This window comes from Monodelphis domestica, chromosome 2 (genome assembly GCF_027887165.1).
Source record: "Monodelphis domestica isolate mMonDom1 chromosome 2, mMonDom1.pri, whole genome shotgun sequence".
Taxonomy (NCBI): Eukaryota; Metazoa; Chordata; class Mammalia; order Didelphimorphia; family Didelphidae; genus Monodelphis; species Monodelphis domestica.
Window position 1 is genome coordinate 406,840,219 of NC_077228.1, and position 21,680 is coordinate 406,861,898.

A 21,680-nucleotide genomic window follows, 5' to 3' on the forward strand; every position below is an offset into this window, starting at 1 on the left:
GTGTGTAAAGATGTCTTTTTACCTCTCCATCTACCTTCTCTTCCATTTTTCCTTCTGTTCTCTCTCTTCCTATCTCTCCTCTCCCTCTCTCTTCCTTCCTCTTTCTCTCTCCCTCCCACTTTCCCATTCCCTCTCTCTCCTCCCCCAGTGTACATCTGCTTCTCATTAGGAAGAACCATAGAGGACATTTAAATTTTCTCCAAATTTTGTGGGTTAGCCTACCAAAATATTGATATGCTAGACATTGCTTGCCAGGTGGTCAGAAGTTGGAGTTGATGATCATCACTACCAGTTTGACACAAGATGAGTTGAGTCATGGTGATCTAGTTCATTACCTCACCATGATCCCTGAGACTATTCAGAAGCATTCAGATACAAAAAGACATTTGAAAGCATTGCCAAGGGGAAAAGTCCCAGAGAAATGGGGATTAAAGATTAAGACTCTGTGACTAGAACTGGATATGCTCAAACTACCTTAGATTTTAATATTATTATATTTCACTTTTGTAAATTTCTCTTCAACTAAATCAAGAGTTTTTAACCTGAGTTCCATGTACTTAAGAAATATATTTTGATAATTCTATTTCAATATAATTGGTTCCCTTTGTAATCCTATGTATTTTATGTATTTACAAACATTATTATGAGAAATATCCATAAACTTTGCCAATTGGACAAAATAGTCTATGTCCCACAAAAAGTTAAGAACTGCTGATCCAACACTGATTTAGTGAATCCTTTTAATGAAAGCTGATAGTGAGTTATTTGGAGCTAAGATGAAAATGGAAGCAAGGTTTGAGATCCAAATTGTCTGGTACTAGATCAACTATAAGAAGTTACAATATTTTAAAGGAATGAATTGTATTCCTAAACCATGAATAGGTAGGTAGTATATAAAGTCAAGGAATATTTTTGTGATGTTTCAATCTCTTTAAGTTTCAGCTTAAGTGGCAACTCCCATTTCCAACTTTCCTGAGTCCTCCAACTATTGGTGCTTCTATACCCAAAATTAAATGTATTTTTATTTATCTATATTTTTAATTTATTGGTATATGAACATGTTGCCTTCCTTCCCCTCCATTTTGTTGTTGAGGCATTTCAATCACAAAAGAAACAAGGATTTCTATAACGGTATATATCATATCAATAACGTTTATTAAGTTTTCTTTGATCAACAACCTTGTAAGGGATGCTATAAAGGCAGGATCCATGTTTAAGGTAATAGTTGAACCAGATAACCATTTTTCACTTTAGGATTCTATGACTCATGTCCCTGAGCAACAGTTGCCATATCTGAAGTATAATAGTACTCAAGTTGCTTATCTCACAGGGTTATTAGGAGGGTGGCATGAGAGAATTTTTGTCCCAGGACATTCTATTTAAAATATTAGATACATATGAGAGTACAGCTCTTTCACTTTACAGATGTGGCAGCTGAGGCCCCAGGGAGATGTGACTTATAATAAGGTCCCTTAGACAGTAAATGTCAAGAGTAGAATTTGAACTTAGAGTCAGTATTCTTCCCATTGCCAATGACAAGATGGATATGGTAATGGTAGGGATGTAGTTTAGCAAGTAGCATCAATGGTCCCGCTTTGATAAGCATGTGGTAGATTCTCCCATGGCACTTTCCAATTAAGAGTGTCATCTGGTAGGCTAATATATGCCATTGTGGTTCAATAGCTTTTCAACACTACAGAGAAATGTGGAATTTATACTAATCAAGGCATTCACCTAAGAATTTTCCAGAGTAGGAAAACTGTCCAGACATATATGTTCTTTCTGTCAGCAAACAATGAGTGGTAGGCAATACAATATTGTGCAGTTCCTACCAAATTGTTGAATACAGAACAAAAAACATAGTTATCATCATCACTGATGTAGTTTCTAGATCCACTGAAGCATTGGGTGGTTTAGTCTTCTCATACTGCCTCCCAAATAGAGTCAACATTAACACAGGTGCAGAAGTTCCATTCTGGTTTATTATGCGTCCATCGCTTAAAATCTAAGCAAAACAAAACAAAATAATGAGTTGCTTCTATTAACAATAAATAGAGATAACACCTCAATATATTATTTTTAAACCCTTACCTTCCATCTTGGAATTAATACTAATTATTGATTTCAAGGCAGAAAAATGATAAAGGCTAGGTAATTGGGGGTAAGTGACTTGTTCAGAGTTATACAGTTAGGAAGTGTCTGAGATCATGTTTGAACCTAGGACCTCAAATTCCTAGGCCTGGTTCTCAATCCATTGGGCTACCTACCTGCCCCAACACCTCAATATATTATTAACAAAGGATCTTCAAACTCTTGAACCACGAAACTATTAACAAATGGGTTGAACTGTTTTAGTGGGTCACAGTCAAGAATATTTAAATTGTTAAAAGTTAAATTTAAATTATTAAAATGGAGAAAATGCAAAATAAAAGCAATACCAGACATAATGAAACCACCATAACTAATACAAACTACTGGTAAAACTAGAAAGCAGTACATGGAAATTAAACATAGAACAACATCTTAAACTATATTTCATAATAAATTCAAAATAGCTACATGGATTAATTTTTTTAATATCCCATAAAAATTAAAACCGAAGCAAGTCATACATCTTCCATATCTATAGGTAGGAGATGCTCCATAGAACAAGAAATTGTTTTTCAGTTTTCAGTCGTATATGAATCTTCATACAGGGTTTTGGCAAAGATACTTTAGTGTTTCACAATTTCCTTCTCCAGCTCATTTTATAGATGAGGAAACTAAGGCAAATAGGTCAAGTGACTGGCCCAGGATCACAAAATCATTAAGTGTTTGAACTCACAAAGATGAAGCTTCCTAATTCTAGATTGGCACTCTATTATATCACTAAACTTCTCATTAAGAATATGTTAATATTAACATTTAAAAAATTAATATTCATAAATAAAAGTCTAATATGTGACATCCCTTCTCTATTCTCTGTACCTTTGCATAAGTTGTCTATCCCCAATGAATGGAATTCTCTCCCTTTTGAGCTTCATCACATCTTGAACCTCTGTATTTTACTATCCAGAGCTCAAATGACCCCTCCTCCAAGAGATCATTCCTGATTTCCCCATGTTGTTGCTCCAATTCAAAACACTATTTTGTATGTAACCTGTATTTTCTCATCTGTGAATCCATTCTCTATATAGTAAAATGTGACAGTAAACAGTAAAATTTAAATTCTTTGAGGGCAGAGATTGCCTCTACTTTGTATCTGTGGCACCCAGTACAGTACCTGACATTTTGCAGCTTCTTAATACATGACAGCAAAGAATAAGATATAAAAATCTCCATCCTCATAAAGATTACAGTTAACATGTACTCAAATAACTATAATGCAGTATATAGGTTGTGACAGGGAAAAGTTTAAACTACAAGGAGCTCAAGAGAAATGCAGGTGGGAGAGAACTTTAAAAAGTTAAGTATCTACACTTGGGGGAAAAGAGAGTGTCTGAAAAGTTTAAAATAAAGAGAAAGTGCATACCAGCTGCCAGGTACAGATTATACAAATGCATAGAGCCAGAGACAGAAAAGATACTTTGGAGAATAACTCCGAGCCCAGGGAGATGATATACAATTTTACAAAGTTAAGTGTGGAAACAAAATCTTATAGTAGCAAAACACAATTTCCTCTCATTGGAACTCCCTATACCAATGAACTTACAGGGAAGGGAATAGGTATTTAGATAGAACCTCCTATCTGGCAGCACTAAGCTAAGTGTTTTATAAATATCATCTCATTTGAATTCACCATAACTCTGAAAGGTGGGTGCTGTTATTATCTTCATTTTACGACTCTCTGAATATGGGCCCAAGGCTCTCTTCACTGTGTTATAGCTCCAAAGACAGGTTCAGTTTCTATCCTAAAAGTCATTACTCAGATTGATATAAAAATGTTTTAGTTGTTGTCTTGTGCATAAAGTAGCTAAATAATTTTCACAAGCTTGGTTACCTACACATATCAGATTAATAAAATAATTAACTATTAAAACAATTATTATTTATGTTTAGCTACTGGCACATACACAGAACAGAATCAAAGATCATTATATACAGCAACAGAAATGTTGTTTGAAGAAGAGCTTGTGTATGGTTACCTCCACAGAAAGAATTGATAAATAAAAATAAGCAAGTCAGTTTTATTTTTAAATATAACTTTTTTGTCAAATTATGCTTTCCCTAGTGTAGGGAGGGAAAGGAGGGAAGAATAAAGGAAGATTCCTGGGAATTTTAATGTAATAAAAAAATTAAAACAATAATAAACAAATTTAATCACATTCTTACTATAAAAATCACTATTTTAATGACAGCCAAAAGGGTTTTGTACCTTTTAAAATTAATAAAACATTTTTAAATTGCTTATTTTACTTTATCTCCTTTTTACTGTTTAGGTTTTTTGATATGTGTTTCATAATATAACATAATTGTACAGTAGTGCATGTATATAATTTGCAAATAAACATTTTTACTGATGGAGCACACTGTCAAAATAACTTAAGAGAACCCTGGCAGAAGACACTGACAGTTTAAGTGACAGCATGTGTCAGGTAGGGTCTAGCCTATGCCAAACCTGCCTCTCAATAGAAACTTGTACCAAACTGAAATCTGCTTCCTGGTATCTTTATATTCAATATTTCTAGTCTCCCCTATGAAGCAAAATAAAATTAAAAATGCATTTCCAAACCTAATTTTTTTTTATTTCCAATGTTACAAAGATAGTGATTGAAATATCTGGTCTAGGTGGATCAGTGAAGAAAGCATTGAACTAGGAGTAAAGTCCTAAATTTAAATTCTGCCTCAAGCATTTACTTTATGACCATGAGTGTAGGATCTCTTCATCTGTAAAATTGTGATAATGATAGTATCTATGTTGCTGCATAAGTCAACACACATAAATCTAGCCTAGCCAGGTCTGAAGGTTCCAAAGCAACAGCAAGGGTTTCCTTTCATTCTTTCTCTTTGTGCTTTGTGCCTAAGATGAGTGGGGTCATCAAAAGCACAGGGACCCATAGGCTCCCAGCTTAGAGCAGAAACCTTCCTTCTCCAGATCAAAGGGCAGTACTACTGGAGAGATTGTGGCACAATGTAGTATATTAGGTATTATTTGTGCAGCTGTGAATCAGTATAATCAGTTTGGAAAGTAATTTGGAATTATGAGAATAAGTTGTTGAAATGTCCATACTTTTTGACCCAGAGATTTCATTAAAAAGGCATACACCTCAAAGAGGTCATTGATAAAAAGAAACTACCCAAATTAACCAAAATATTGAGCAGCATTTTGAATGATAGAAAAAATCTGGAAAGGAAGTAAATGCCCATCAAGTAGGATATTGTTAAACAGATTGTGGTACATGAATATAATGGAATATTATTGTCAGGTAAGAGATAAGAAAGTCAATGGCCTATATGATCTGATAGAATGAGGTAAGTAGAGACAACAAAACAATATATATAATCATTACAACAATATGAATGAAAAGGACCACTACAAAAAAAAAGTCATTGTTACAAAATTTAAAATAACAAGTATACAACAAAGAAAAGATACATAAATGTATAGCCTGCTCCTTTGCAGGGGCAAGAGTTCCCCAAATGTGGAGTACTGCATATATTTTCAGCCTTTTATGTATGAATTAGTTTTGATGATTTTTTCTTTTAAAAAGCTATTATTTATTTTATGTGATAATTGTCTGGGAACAAGAGGGGAGAGATACTGAGAAAAATTCTAGTGATAGAACAAATAAAAGTTATCAAAATTTTATTTTAAAAAATGTAAAGACTAAGGTTAACTGTCAAATAACCACAGAACAATGAATGATTTATTCTTTGTTCCCACTTGTAAATAGGCATATTTTGTAATTTGCCATACTTACTCAGACCTATTTTCTATGTATTCCTGGTGCTCCTCAAATGCCACTTTTCCTTTTACTAGATGTAGATCTTTATTACATTTCTGATCATGTCAGTAATCTTTCATTTAGATTTTACTGCACAAACTATTCCTTCATCTCATGAAGAAGTTACCTGGAAGTACCTACCTCAAATTCTGTAGGTGCAATTTGAAGACCACTCAGCAACAACTCCGGGAAGACATGAGGAGAATCAAATGTGCCACTGAGAGAAAACATGTCAAACCAAGTAGAGGCATTCTCAACCGGCTGCCCACAAGTTTCTATTAGAGTTGTTAAGCATTTCAACAGAGTACAAATCTGGATGAAATAAATATAGATCAAATAATCAATATATACAACCATCAAGAACATAAAACTACCTGAGGATTTCAGGTGTCTTTGGCTCTTACAATTAACTTGATAAAACTTTTATGAAAAATAGTATAGTCCATAAGTGCATGGTTCTATCCAGTAAATCTAAGAAACAGAACAAGATCCTACATGTGGGGGCAAACCTATGACATGTATGCAAGAAGGGGCAATCAGCCCTTTCTATGGGCATGTGTGCCATCATCCCAGCAGAGTTTGTTAGAGGTTCATTAGTAGAAAGCCAGAGTGATGTGCAGTGGGCTGCTCCCCTTCCCTTCTCCACAGGCACCTGAAGACATCACTCACCTCTCTAAAAGGTTCACCATCACTGCCCTAGGCCCTTCCTGTCAAAACCTGAAATTGCCTCTGGCAATGTTTGGGACTATCCTTATTAATCCAACTCAATTTAAGTGAGCAGTGGTTCTTGTCCCTAGGTATGTGATGCAGTAGTTTGATGGTGATTTGGCATAAAGAAATTAGAAAGGTGAAATGAGAAAAGCACTTAGAAATTGCCCTAATCTATAAAATGGGATGATAATAATAGCACCAACCTCACAGAGTTGTTATGAGGAGCAAATGAGATACTTTATAAACAGAGCTTTGTAAACCTTAAGGAACTATAAAAATGCTGGAGTGTTTTTCCTATGTGCACATTTTAAAGACCAATAGTTAATAAATAATTTAATAGTTTCATATAAATCTCACTGTTCTAAGAATCCTTTCACCTTATGTTCCTTCTCCCCAAAATCATTACCTGTAAGTAATATTCCCCTTCAGCAATGTGAAGTCCATCAAAAGCCCCCACAACATAGACTTCATCTGTTCTCTTCTCAGACATTTTGTAGCTCAAGTGACAACACAGTGTGTTCTGACAAACAGTATAGTTTCCTGTATCATTAATGAGTTCTTTAAAGGTGAACATATCAAAAAGTACTAAGGCTTTAAATTCCTCTTGTTCAGAAGAGAAAGGTTTTATACTGCTAGCATATAAGGTCCAATTCACTGGTGGTCGGACTATGGGATGTGACTCTAGTTCTGAAACAAGAAGCTTCCCATCATCTGATTTCTTATCAAAATAATACGCCTTGACAGAATCTGGTGCATAGATACCACTTCCTGAAAATAGAAATTAGGAAATATTTTTTCTATAAGAACAAAAAATCATATAGCTTTTAAATTATTAATTACTTGTGGTAATATTTAAAATGTTAAACAAATATTGTCAATGATTTTGGGGGTAGAGATAAAGAGAAATAGAATTAGGAGATAGAGGAAGAAAGGTTTTGGATAAAGTTTACCTGAACCTTTTATATCCATATTAAATGAAAAATTATGTATCCAAATTAAGAAAACCAAAGAACAAAACTATAAAAACATTAAAATAAATATTTAGTAAGTATCACATCCCAAGTTTACTGATTCAAAAACTTTTAATTGGTAAATAAATACTTTACTAGGGTCTGCATATCAATTAGAAAAATTGACATAAGAGCTTTACTACAGGAAATTCATAAAACTTCTAGAAATTGTCAGTTACCTGTCATTTGATTGCTAATGCTGTGGATATTGGCTACAAGCAAATTGACTCTCATTCCCATAGCCCAAGCTGCATGGAATGCAGTAGGATATAAATGTGGCAAAGTATTCATCCAAGCTACTGGTAACAAGATTGTATCCACTTTCAATTTTTCCACCAAAGGTACCACAGGGTCATGAAATAGTATGTCAAAGCCTGTTAAAATGCCAAACTTTCCAAAAGTTGTGTCAAATGTCACCAACTGGGGCTCCGTTGGGGTATCAAATTGGGCTTCATTCATTAACATATATTTCTGTAAAAAATACAGGGAAAAACATTTTTACGAAAATTATCATAGATGGCATAATGTGCTTATGTATGTGGGCCTGATACAAGTTATTGGACAGTCTTGGTTTCACCTTAGACAAAATAAAAACTTCTGGAGAAAATAGAGATAATGCATCATAGAACCACTGAATTCCTCTTCTCACAGAGAAAGAAAGAAATTAAAGACAATTCCTTTGCATTCTACTAAAAATGATAATATGTAAACTGCTTATCAATTATAGGAAGGCAATAAATATTTTATTAATTTAATGACTATCAAAAATGCTTAATTATATTTTCTGCAGACAAGAATACTTTGGGTATTCTCTCTAAACTGGTAGAACAAGCTCTTCTCATTATACTGCATGAGTAGATAAACATACCAAAAAACTATGATTCCCTCAGCATAGGGAATTTCTATGTGCAAACTGCTTCCACTAAACACAGATCAGCACCTCTAATATGGCTCACTATATCAGTCCTAGGCATTTGTCTGAGATATGCAGAGGTTAAGGAACATACCCAGGTTTACAGAGGTAACAGGTGTCAAGAGGCAGAATCTGAACGTCTCTGTCTACTGCCTCTCTCTCCAACACACCATCCATTCTCACTGTTTCAATATATAATAGTAACTTCTATTTCTCATGTATTTCAATTCATTGTAATGGCAATGTTATCTCAGTACGAGAAATCTATGACACCTGAAGCTTTGGAAGGCCCTTCCTGACCATTGTTACTAGGTGCTTTATCACTGTGGGCAGACATGAAAGTTAAACAAAGTGTGCAAGTGACTTTTATAAAAATATTCCTAAAGTTCTATTACTATTGACATCATTATTCTTATTGATAATCCTAATGATCAATATTTCTCCTTTGCACCCATGTTATTATTAGCAATATTGTTACTGATTTATTTTAAAGCAAATTCCTACCTTATAGTAACGGGCCACCAATTTCCCCTCTGAATCATATACCACATTAGTGTTGTACTGGTAGTAGCCATTAGAAGGACACTTGGACTCAGTTGGATCACATGACTTTCTATCCCCAATATTTGCCACCATGTAGATGGAGTTGTTCCTGGCCATACAGCTGAGTCTTTTTTGCACTGGTGTGGAGCCAAATCTAGCAATGGGAGAAAAAAAAACAAATTCAATATCTGATGAAGTAAAAGTGATATTGCAATAAGTTTTCTGATTCATAAAACATAAATTCAAGAGAGGCAAAGGGACAAAAAGGAAAGTTAAAGCAATATTTTCAAAGAGGGCTGAGCAAAAGATATACAAAAATGTACATCACTATGAAGAGGTATATACACTAAGAAGAAAATTATGGAAATTAGGTGTCCAAAGATTGGCAAAGCTCTTTAAGAAAGAGATAAAAAAAAATTCCAGGATATGATATATGGCATAGTGAATAAAAGACTAGTCTTGGAGTCAAGTAGAAGTGGGTCCAAGTGCTACCTCTAATATACCAGCTATGTGATAATGGGCCTCTCATTGCCCCTGCAATTCTTTAAAACCATAAATTGGGGAAAAACATAAAATTATAGGCTCAAATAAACCCCAATATCTAAAAGATAACTTAAAAGGGAAAAAAGGTTAGTCCCAAAAGAAAGCCCACATTTTAATTTCTGTTCTACTATTTACTTAGCAGTAACCTTTTTAGTAAATCATTTAATCTCCTTTAGTTTCTGTTTCTCCAATTAATAAGTAAGGAGGACGGCATACTAAATAACCCAAGGGTAAAAAGTTGCATAATAACTAAATTAAACTCTGGTCCTTAATTTCCATAGAGTTTATTAATATTTAATTGAACAGGAGAAGGCAGACAGATAGAAAGAAGCCTAATTAATTTATCCTGCCATGTTATCGGTCTCCCAATGGACCCCTTAGCCACCTTCCTTTGGCTGCAGGCCCAGAGAATGGAGAGAGCCCACTTCCTGGATCCCCCTACTTTATTTTCTCTCTTTACATCTGGATCAATTTCCCAATCATTTCCAGGTCAAGTGCCTAGGTTCAGTGACCTACCCTCAGACACATAACATAGACACAGGTAGGACTTTGATGTGTGATCCTGGGAGAAGGTTCCCTTCACACAGTTGTTATTATGAAAACACTTTATAAAATTTAAAACATTATATAAATGTGTGATATTAATACCATTTGGGGTCATATGACATAGTAAAGGATAATCAAAATGAAGATAATAAAATGAAATTGAAGTATAGAGATGTGAGAGAAGGGATTCTCATGGGGAGTATCATCATGGTCTTTTCCAACAATTAATTTTTCATAATAAACTTGATACCTTGGGTTAAATTACATTAACAGGCTGACAACACTGTGTTATTAAAGTTGCCAAATTTTCCTAGCCCTAACATTTAGGAGGAAAACAAGAGACAGCGTAATGCAACAGGAGTACTGGCTTTAGAATCAGAAAATGTGTGTTTGAGTGCCACCTCTAAATTGGCTGCAATTCAGTTAAGTTGTCATGAGTAAGACCTCGTCTGTAAAATGGGGCTAATAATACTCATACTCCTGACTTTATAGCAAAGATGGCATGCTATTATGGCCTCTGGGTCAAGGTGACCTGTATTTAAGTCCCGGATTGGAGTATATCTAATATGTACTGGTTATGTGATGATATAAAGTGACTTAAATTCTCAGGGTCCCCAGGTACATATATAAATTTCAAGATTCTCCTACTTTAATACAGAGAATTTCCTTAGAGGGAATTCCTCATATCAATGAAATTACAAGTCAGGACAAAAACAAGAAAAATAAAAATCCCAAACCTTAGTTCACAGAGTTGTTATTGTAAAAAAAGTACTTTTTCAACTTTAAATCTAAATTTTATAATAAATTGAATTTTAATTGAAAGAATAAATTGGGGTCTTGAAAGGGTAAATAACAAGCCTAATAAAATATTTTTAAAAGTAAACAGACTTTATAAGGTTTAACAGAGCAAAGTGACAGAAACTAGTTAATCTCTCCCATTTACATTAATCTCTCCCAAATACAATAGGAATGTGATATTCCTGTCGGTGACGGAACAAGTATAAAACATATGAAAATATATTAGCCTGGCGCCATCTGCTGGCAAATAACTTTTCAAATCATTTTTCATACAAATCCTGTTTACAGAGTGAATGGTACTTTTTTTTTTTAATTCTCACATTTATAAAACACCTGCAATTTTTCAAAATCCCTTCCTTACAACTGGCATGGAGTCAGATGGGACATTAAGTTAGAGATAGCCCAGCACAAGATAGAGGGCATGGGGTAAGAGAGGGGGGCCCCATCTCACTTCTGCTCTTCTCTCTAAAACCTGGAGGTTAGGCAAGAGACAAAAGAGCATAGCATGAGATGGAAACTGAACCTGCAGATGAGGAAATGTGATCCATGCCACCAATTTTCCTTTTCCTTTTCCCTCAAGGGATGGGTGCAGAAGGAGATAGAAGGCCAGTAGAGTAGAGGCCTTTCTCGTGTTGCTTTGCAGTAAAGGGAAGTCATTCCAAATTCACAGAAAACTTCCCTCAGGAAACATGAGCAGCAGAAGATGAAAAGACTGGCCAAATTGAAGGTCATTCTTTTCAACTGAGGCTGGAGATCAGATAGGCATAGCAGGAGTAAACTTTTTGCAGTGAGATTTTTAAAAATCTAACACTATTCTTGCTGTCAGTCTTTACTCTTGCTTGATGTAAGGCTTCCTCAGTCTAAACTTATTTCTGTAGGTTCTTTACATGCTTGTGTAAACTTTGAGAATATTTATTAATTTCATCCCTCATTTTTAATAAGGACATATCATTTTTACATTCAAATCTTACATAGGGTGTTGGGGCTTGTTAATATTGTGCATGTAATCTCCAAATCTCTTATGGTCCATTTTACATTAGTATAGATCAAGACTAGTATTGCTGTTGTTCAGTTTTTTCAGTCATGTCCAACTCTTCATGACCCCATTTGGGGTTTTCTTGGCAAAGATACTGGAGTGATTTGAGATTTCCTTCTCTAGCTAATTTTACAGATGAAGAAATTGAGCAAACAAAGCTAATTGACTTGCCCAGGGTCACAAATAGTAAGACATATATAGTAAGAGTCTGAGGCCAAATTAGAATTCCTAAAAACAAGTCTTTCTGACTTCAGGCCCAACACTATATGTTGCTCCATCTAGCTGCTCAAGACTGGTATTATATAGGTCTTATTGTTTAACATGCTATTCTCACTGATATTTGATATCAAAATGCCAATAAATCTCAACATATAAAGACACACTTTTCTCCTTAATAGTTTTATTTTAGCCCTATCTGGGCTGGAGGAAATCAAGGTATTTTTAAGTATTATCTAAATCTATTGGTTTGACTGATCCTCTGGAGTTAAACTTTAGCTTTCCTTGGACATACATAAAAAAATTTTGTACTTGTTCATTCCCAATGATATTTTGATATCCTTGAAAAAAAGATTCTATGAGACAATGGAGCTGTTTAATATGTTTTGGGTTGATGCCATCCATGAACAGCAAGAGATAAATAAAAAATTTTAGACTTAAATTGAAAATCATATTTAGTTCTCTTTAGAAGGACTCACTCAAAGAATTTACAATTTATTGGAGAAGACAAGTCCAATAATATATACAGAACATACACAAGATGAGTAAAATATATTGCTGGAGTGAGGAGGTGGTATGGTACTAGCAGCTGAGGAAAATCAAGAAAACTTCACATAAAAGATGGCACTTAAAACTGAGTTTTGATGGAAACATGGGTTTCTAAAAGGGAAAGTTAAAAGGAAGTTCATTACAGGAATGAAGGACAACCAAGACAAAAACTAAGAGAAAGATTGGGTGTTTTGGGTGAGAAACAAGAAGAAGGCTAATATAGTAGATCATAGCTTGGAAGATAGAAAGTAATGTAGTACAGTCATGAAAGGTAAATTTGGGGCAAATTGCAAAGGGTTTTAAAAGATATATAACAGAGTTTATGTTTTATTTGAGAAATAATAGGGAACCTTTTGAAGTTTACTGAGCAAAGGAATGGTAAAACCTCCCTTTTATGAAAATAACTTTAGCAACTAGGTGGGGGATGAATAGAAGTGAGATGAGATTAATGTATCTAGGAAATAGATGACATCCTGAACTAGGATGTTGAAACCAAGTGAATAGAGAAAAAGGGAATAGATTCAAAATACATTAGAGAGGTAGGAACAACAGAATTTGGCAAGTAACTAGATATAAAGGGTGAGGAAAAGTGAAGTCAAGTATAATACCAAAGTTGTAGAAAGGTTCTATTATACAGAACTGGATGAATTGTACTGTGACTTGCATCAAGTTTGGCTTTTTGCCATAGCAAAAGAAAAAGGATTTTGGGACATCACAAACTTGGCACTGAAACATATAGTGGTGATGGAGATGTTTAACTAGCCAAACATCTACTGGGCTCCCTCTCTACCAAGTGCAGAGCATAAACAACTTTTTAACTTTATCTAATAACAACTTTATCATTCAAAATCTGAAGAATCGAGTGTTGGGAAATTTTATTCTGATTCTCCCTATTGGGAAGAGATTGATTCATGGTGTAGAAATGATGGGAAACCTGGAAGGAAGAGATGTCTCTTTCCTATAGCTTGTGAGGGAGGAGAGGAAATCTAGGCTTATTCTGCTTTGCATGCTACATCTTAGGAAAACATTATCCAAAGTGTTCAGAGAACTGATAGGTAGATCCCACTGACTAAAATGCAGGCAAGTAAGGAGATAGCTAAGAAAAGAAGGACAGAGGATGTACAATATTTTAATACCTGGAATCATCTGTACATGGGGTCCAATTCACTTTTGGGTGTGGAATATCCTCCAGATAGGGATAAAGGTTTACTCTATTAAAGATGAATCCATAAATACCATGTTCTGGAGTCACAATGATATGTGCACCCTGTTAAAAATAAACTGAATTAATATAAACCCAAATAAGCCCCATGACAGTAACAGTGTTTGCTAAATAACTCCCTTTTGCCACATCAGCTCTCTTTCATCTGCCTCACAGTTTATCCATCTTTAAAACTGAGGCCAAATAGAAGATTTCTCAACCCAATTTTCTTCTTTTTTTTTTAATTCTGAGATTCTATGACTTTTAGATTTTTAAGAGTTAAAAGAGATCATGTTATCTAAACCCTGAATTTTATAATGAGGAAACAATTCCAATAGGAAAACTGCAATAGTGTAATATAGCTCTGTTTTTTGTCGTGGTTTGTTTTTTAATCATTGGATTGAAATGATTTAAGAATTTAGGTTCAAAACATAGCTTTGCAACTCATCACTTTCACTTTTCACCTCTGTGGGTTTTGATTTTCCTATTTCTAAAATGAGGAGAATGAACTAGATGATCTCTAAGGTCCTTTTGAATTCTAAATCCTAATATCCTTGGCTCCTAGTAATGATAGAATTTCTATATCCTTTTTTATAATAGTTCAAATAATATTTGTAAAGCCTGGCACATATTAGGAACCATATAAATGTCAGCTATTATTATTATTATTATTACTTTTAATACTATATTACTGAGCCACTATCAGTGATAAGTGAAAAACTATAAAAAATAGAAAAGATTGAGGAAGGGCAAATATCCTGATTTTTTAAAAAGAGAAGAGAACTTTATCTATAAACTCTAGGTCAAGTTTAACTTTAATTCCCAAGTAATTTTAATATGGATCATTAAAGATATGGTTGGTGACTTTCTGAAAAGGAAACTAGTTATTACAAAGCAGTAAGGCTTCATTTAAAAAAGGTCAGAGGTAGAAACAATAAAGCAACCGACTGGATATGTGAGATGAGAGTAAAAAGTCAAGTAAAATGTTGATGTGGAACCTAGGAAACTGGAAGAAGGATGGTCATTAATCTTATTGTTCTTAAATTGGGCATTGGCATGGACAACTCTAAGATTTCTCTAAATATTCCTGAAACCTACATATTATATTATTATATGCACTGAATCAGAGTTTTAATTATAAATTTGATTATAAACATTTTTAAAAACTTAAATACTACTTTCCCTTACAGAAGCACAGAATTTCAGAGTTCAGAGAATCCATGCAGTTCAACTACCCTAAATAATACCACAAAAACATTCATCCAGACTCTTCTTGAAGACCTCAAGTTAAAAGGATTTACTTACTGTGATAATCTATGTTACTTTTAGGTAGTTTTAATTATCAGGAAATTTTCATGAGATCAAACATAAATCTGCTTCTACAAATGCTACCCATTGCTCTTATTTCTGTCCTATTGCACAAAGGAAAACAAGTCTATTCTTTCTTCTAATGACATTCTTTCAAATACTTGAAGAAATCTATCAAGTATTCTCTAAGTTCTTATTCCTTCAGCTAATTTCATCAGGCATTATTCTATTTTCCTTTATCTGCATGCTCTTGGGTTTAGCAAAATCCTTCTGAAAATGTGGTGCTCATAATTTAATACTCTACAGCAGGGATGGTGAAACTTTTAGAAACCAAGTGCCATGCCCTGCACCCCCAGAGACCATGTGCAGTGCCTCACTCCACCTGAAATCAAGTGCTGACCTACTGCCTCTCCCCCTGACCCTGGCGTCCTTAATCTAGACAGAGAAAGGAGGTAGTGATCCCATTGGGCTGCTAGGCAGAGGGGTGGTGAAGTGAGGAATGTCCTCAGTTGCAGTGGAAAGGGAGAAGGATGCAGCTCAGCCTGAGTCCCTTTGGCTTTCTAGTAATGAACTCTGGTGGGTGACTGCAGGTGTGTCCACAGAGAGGGCTCTGTGTGCTATCTGTGGCACACATGCCATAGGTTTGCCATCATGACTCTATAGTCTGACCAGGGTAGAATATATCAGAACTATCCTTTCCCTAGACAAGGACAATATCCATTTCTTAATGCAATCTAAAATTGTATTTGCTTTCTTGTGTTAGTTTTTCTGAGTGATTTTATGTTTGCAGATACTAAAACAGACAAACCTTTATCAAATGAGACTCTGTATAGTCAATGTCCACTGTACTGGGGTAGAGTAAGAACTGAACTCTGGTACCTTCACTAATGGCCCAAGAGAAATGGCCATAAACAGGTACCCACTCTATCTTAATAGTAGCAAGCACAGTTAGAAAAAAGTACCTGCTTTGCTGCTGATATAACTGCTTCTTCCAAAATATCCATGTTTTCATTCATTAAAGCTAAGGCTTCTTCTCGGCTATCAAGCTTTATGTTATCAGGGGGCAGAATCACTGCATGCTCATATACAGCTGCAATGAAGGTATCCAGACAATTGGTTTTGAAGGCCCACAGAGCAAAAAATGCTATATAACTCTGCAACTGAAAAGGAATCATGATGTAGTTCAAGGATTTCTGAAACAAACAAACAAATACTCATGTAGTTTATACATGTAACATGAGGAGGGAAAACTCTTATTATAGCCTGTTAATAAGTAAAAAAAAATCATACACTCATTAAGCAATGACTTCAAAATATAGTTTATAATTGCATATCTTAATAATCTTCAAGTCCCACATTAAACCCATCCTATTGCCAACTCCAACCAGTCATCCTAGCAATAGACAAGCCCTAGAAGTTGCTTCACCTCAAAACCCAAAGTCTTGGCAAACTCAGCTTAGCCTATGCATTGAAGATGTTTCAGCAACACATTTTTTACTCCCAGTTCCAGGCTCCTAGATCAAGTTGTGGAATCATTTGCATATTGATTAAAAAAACAACAATGACAACCTAGGATTCAACACATGGCCTAGTACAAAGTGGGCACTTAAATGTTTGTTGAATTTGTGATAGTAGTTGGATTACTTTTTCTCAGTTTTGCTGTTTGGCAACTATACACCTCCATCAGCTCCAAAAATGACACTTCCTTCCCTCTGTCTTCCTAGAGTTGAGAGATAGTAGTGGTTTCAGGCCAAATTCTACTTAAAATTTTTTAATATTATTTTTAACATCTAAAAAATTGAGTTTCCAAATCTCTCCCTCCCTCCTGCTCCTCTCCCATGCATTGAGAAAGCAAGCACCATAATATCAATTATAATGTGAAATCATACAAAACATATACAAAGAAAAAATTATGTTTTAATTTGCACTCAAGAGTTCATCAGTTCTCTCTCTGGAAATGGATATCATTTATTTAACATGAATCCTTTGGAACTGTCTTGGATCATTGTATTGATTAGATTATCTAGGTCAGTGATCATGAATCTATGGTACATGTGCCAAAGATGTCAAGCAGAGAACTCTTTGTGTGCACATATGCGGTCCCCTCCCCCACACAGTGCATTACCAGAAAGGCAGAGGGACTTGGGCAGAGCTGCTCCCCTCACCCTCTCCATTGTGCCTAACATTTTTTCCCATTCCCTGCCCCACTGTCCAGCAGCCCAATGGGAGAGCTTTCTCCCTTCCCTGTGAGGAGTAAGGGGAGGGGGCAGGGCATGGCACAGAGTTTCTAAAAAGTTCACTATCACTGACCTAGGACTTTCCCAATTAATCATTATTACAATATTACAGTGATCACTTCATTCTGCATCAATAAGTTTATGTAGGACTTCCTAGATTTTTCTAAAACCACCCCCTTCATCATTTTTATAGCATAATTATATCACATCTTGTTCAGCCATTTCCCAATTTGATAAGCATCCCCTCATTTTCCAGTGCTTTGTCACCACAAAAAGAACTGCTAAACATATTTTTGTACATTTTCTTTTTCTTTGATCTCACTGGGGAACAGAACTAGTAAATAGTATTGCTTGGTCAAATGATATGTATGGTTTTATAGCTCTTTTTTTTACATAGTCCCAAATTGCTTTCCAGAATGGTTGGACCAGTTCATAATTCCATCAACAATGCACTAATGTACCTATTTTTCCACATCCCTTCTAACATTCGGTATTTACCTTTCCTTTTATGTTAGCCATTCTGACAAGTATGAGATGGTACATTATAGCTGTTTTCATTTGCATTTTTCTAATCAATATTTCAAGCATTTTTCATATGACTATAGATAGCTGTGATTTCTTCTGAAATCTGTCTATTTAAATCCTTTGCCTATCCGTTGGGGGATAGCTATTCCTTCACATAAACTTCCATGTGATCCAGCCAAACTGGCCTTTTCTTTCTTCCTCACACATATACTCCTTCTAGCCTTTGTACTGGCCATCCTCCAATGCCTAGAAAGCATTTTCTCCTCATCTCCATCTCACTGATTCCTTTTCTCTTCCTTTAAGATAGCACTTTAAAAATTATTATCGTCTTCATGAAGACTTTTCCCATCTCCCAACTCCTGATGTCCTCCTGTACAAACTATTGTTTTTTCAACTAATTTGTATATATTTGTACTGATTTCCTATATCAATGCTATACATATTTATATATGTACTTTAATGTACTAAATACATTAAAAATTAAGCTCCTTGGCAGTAGGGGTTGTTTTATTCATTGCTTTTGTGTCCTCAGTGACTGGCATTTGGTAAGTTCTTGGGCAATTCTACAAATATTTATTAAGCTATTACTAAGTGCCAGGCACTGTGCTAAGCACTAGGGACACAAAAAAAGGGGGCGGGGATAGTCCTTGCTCTCAAAGGCAAGTCACTTAACTTCTGTCTTTCTGTTTCTTCATCTGTAAAATGGAAACAGTAATAGTACCTACCTTCCAGGGTTGTTGTGAGAATCAAATAAGATAATAAGAGCTTAGCATAGTGCCTGGCACATAGTAGGCTCTATAAAAATATTTACTACTATTATTGTTATTAAGCAACTCACATTCTTTGGGGGGAGACAACCTGCAAACAACTAAATATATACAAGATATATTCAGAGTAAATCAGAGGTGATCTCAGAAGGAAGACAGTAACATTAAGGGGATTGGGAAAACCTTACAGAAGTTGGAATTTTAGCTAAAACTTGAAAGACAAAAGGTTGAAATGAGGAAAGAAAGAATTCCAGGCCTGAAAGTCTGCCAGTGAAAATTCCTAAACAGGAAACTGAGTATCTTATATGAGGAACAGTAAGAAAGATAGAGCCACTGGATCAGAGAATATATGGTATGGAGTAAAATGTAAGAAGACTTGAAAGGAAACAAATTATGAAAGGCTTTGGGTGCCAAGCAGAGGATTTTGTTGTTGATCCTGGAGTTACTGGATGTGTGGAGGAGAATCAGAAATCTTACTTTAGGAAGAACATTCCAAAGCTAAGTGAGACACGGACTGAGGTAGAGAAAGGTTTGGGGCAGGGAGAATTTATCAGAAATATTAATAAAATGCTTGTTGACTGAGGGGTCTTGTCATGAAATAATGAAATCAAGGCAACTGAAAAGGACTGAGGAGGTAAAGATGGGAAGAAGAGTATGTGGGGGATGGGAGATAGGAAATGAAAATGGAGAAGGATATAGCAGGGCAAATGGGGATGGGAGATAGAAAAATGTGTATCAAAGATGGGAAGGGTAGAGAATATGGAGATGGGAATGGGGAAGGGGATGCAAGGTTAGGGGACTAGGGGATGAGGTGGGAGACAAGAGTGGGAGTGGGGGAAGGGAAATGGAATTGGAGGAGGGGGTGGGAAGATGAGGTGGCAGATTTTGTGTGGGAATTGGTTAGAAGGGTGGGAGTGGGGGAAGGGATGAGAAGATTGAGGTAGGAGAATGTATTTGGGAGAGAAGGGTAGGAGCAGTGAGAGGGGCGAGAAGAGATAAAGGTTAGTAGATGAGGTGGGAGGATGCATGTGGGAATTACTTAAAGGTTGGAGTGGGAAAGGGGAACTAAGTGTGAGGGAGGGGAGATGGGTGTGGGGGAGGGGATGTGGGAATGGGGAAAGCAGATGGAATGGGGAAGGGAGGTAAGAGTGGGAGAGGGGAGATGAAATGGAGAGGGGAGGTTGGAGTAGGAGAGAGGAGATGGGAATGGGGGAGGGGAAATTGGAAGGGGGAGGGGAAGTTGGAGGGGAGAGGGGACGTGAGAATGGGGAAGGTGGACGGAATAGGGGACGAGATGAGATGAGTGGGAAAATGTGTGTGGGAAAGAAGGGTGGGAGCAGTAAGGGAGGGGAGGAGAGACTAGGAGAAGAGATGAGGAGGATGCCTGTGGGAGTTGGTAAGAAGGGTGGGGGGATGGGAACGGTGAAGGGTGAGGAGGGAAGAAGGCGTCAAACTAAAGGGCTCTGAGGAGGTGAAAGAAGAGAGTAATCGAAGAAATCTGAAAGAAATGAGTAGAGGAAGGCAGGAACACCACGAGCGCTGTTACCGTTAGATTTTCCCGAAACACTAGTTTACCTCAGGAGGGAGTTCTCCAGAAGAAAATCTGGCTGACTGACTGAAAACAACCAGAGCTTGGCCGCCAGGGGGCGCAGCAAGCCAGGCAAAGGGCAGGGAGTCCCAGCACACCTGCGAGGTCGGCGTCGGTATGTCTCAGCAGGATCTCTATGGTCCTCAGGGAGACCTTCTATCCCTGAGCTCCTCCCAGCTCTATGGGGGTTAGTTCTCCAATTTGTTGGCACGAGCCTTGGAATACTGGATGTGGCCAATCAGAATGTGGCCCTGGATTCTCCTCAACCTGCCCTGCCTGGCCCCTCTCAGGCCCGGCCCCTCCCCCACATTTGAGTCTAAGTGAGCAAAAGTTCAAGAAAAGGAGGGAAAGCTTACTTAAGTGCCAATACTAACTCCCATTTAAGATTTAATATAGCATTTCCCACAACAACTCTGTGAAAGAAGTGCGTAGGTCTCTATTACAAAGGAAGAATATAGGATCATAGATTTAGATCTGGACGGGATTTAGATGCCATCTAGTCTAACCTCTTCATTTTACAGTTGAGGAAGCAGAACCCTAGAAAGATTGAGATTTGTTCAAAGTTACACAGGGAGTAAACTTTTGAGGTAGGATATTAACTCAGGTCTTCCTGACTTGGGTCACAAAGAATCAGGCAGGACTGAAAAATGATCAAACCAATTTCCTGACTTGAGACTACCATCTAGTTGAGAGAAAATTTGCCTTATTTTTTTTTGTCCACACTTTCTGTCCTCTGAGTACTTAAAAGATCAGAATTCTGAATGAGATATTTTTGAAGGGGAGAATTTATTTTTCTGGACTGTGTATATTTGCTACATAGATTTTTTTTCTTTGTTCTTTGTTCTTTTTTTCAATGGGGTGGGAGGGCAAGAAAATAATTTTCTCCAAATTTTTTAAACTATATATAGAGTAATGGGCCTAGAATCAGACTTGTCTTCTTGGGTTCAAATTTATCCTCAAACACTAGCTGTATGACTCTGGGCAAGTCACTTAACCCTGTTTTTCTCTGTTTCTTCATCTGTAAGATGAGCTAGAGAAGGAAATGACAAACCACTACAATATCTTTTCTAAAAAAAAAACCAGATGGGGTCACAAGGAATCTGAAATGACTGAAAACAATAATACAACAATAATTTTATAAGATTTAGCATTGGAATAAAACCATAGATTAAAAGATCTTAGATAATAAGATGGAAAGAGATCAGCGAAATGTAGCATTTTAAAAGCACTCTAAAAGAAGAAGGTCTTTAAATTCTAAACCCTAA

General features: G+C 36.1%; 1 protein-coding gene across 2 annotated transcripts; it reads right to left on the reverse strand.

The window, feature by feature from the left end:
• Positions 1–1,136: 1,136 nt before the first annotated feature.
• On the reverse strand, positions 1,137–20,584 carry LOC100031271 (pantetheinase). Of its 2 annotated transcripts, none has more exons than XM_007484579.3 (8): positions 20,403–20,584; positions 16,261–16,491; positions 13,926–14,056; positions 9,063–9,255; positions 7,825–8,116; positions 7,042–7,403; positions 6,066–6,236; positions 1,137–2,005 (listed from the first exon to the last, which is right to left on the reverse strand). In XM_007484579.3, the coding sequence occupies exons 2-8, from the start codon at positions 16,471–16,473 to the stop codon at positions 1,829–1,831; spliced, it is 1,539 nt and encodes a 512-aa protein (XP_007484641.1). In that variant the 5' UTR covers positions 16,474–16,491; positions 20,403–20,584; the 3' UTR covers positions 1,137–1,828. The 2 variants fall into 2 exon arrangements, with proteins under 2 accessions (XP_007484641.1, XP_001380578.2); XM_001380541.5 differs by having other exon boundaries at positions 20,374–20,584.
• Positions 20,585–21,680: the final 1,096 nt, after the last annotated feature.

Bases quoted from the DNA above. Each gene is read 5' to 3' on its own strand.
- LOC100031271 (XM_007484579.3), bottom strand. From the start codon at position 16,473: ATGATTCCTTTTCAGTTGCAGAGTTATATAGCATTTTTTGCTCTGTGG. The intron at 14,057-16,260 runs GTACTTTTTTCT...TATTTTTAACAG, and splicing joins TTATATCAGCAGCAAAGCAG to GGTGCACATATCATTGTGAC. The intron at 9,256-13,925 runs GTATTAAAATAT...TCCCATTGCTAG, and splicing joins CCATGTACAGATGATTCCAG to ATTTGGCTCCACACCAGTGC.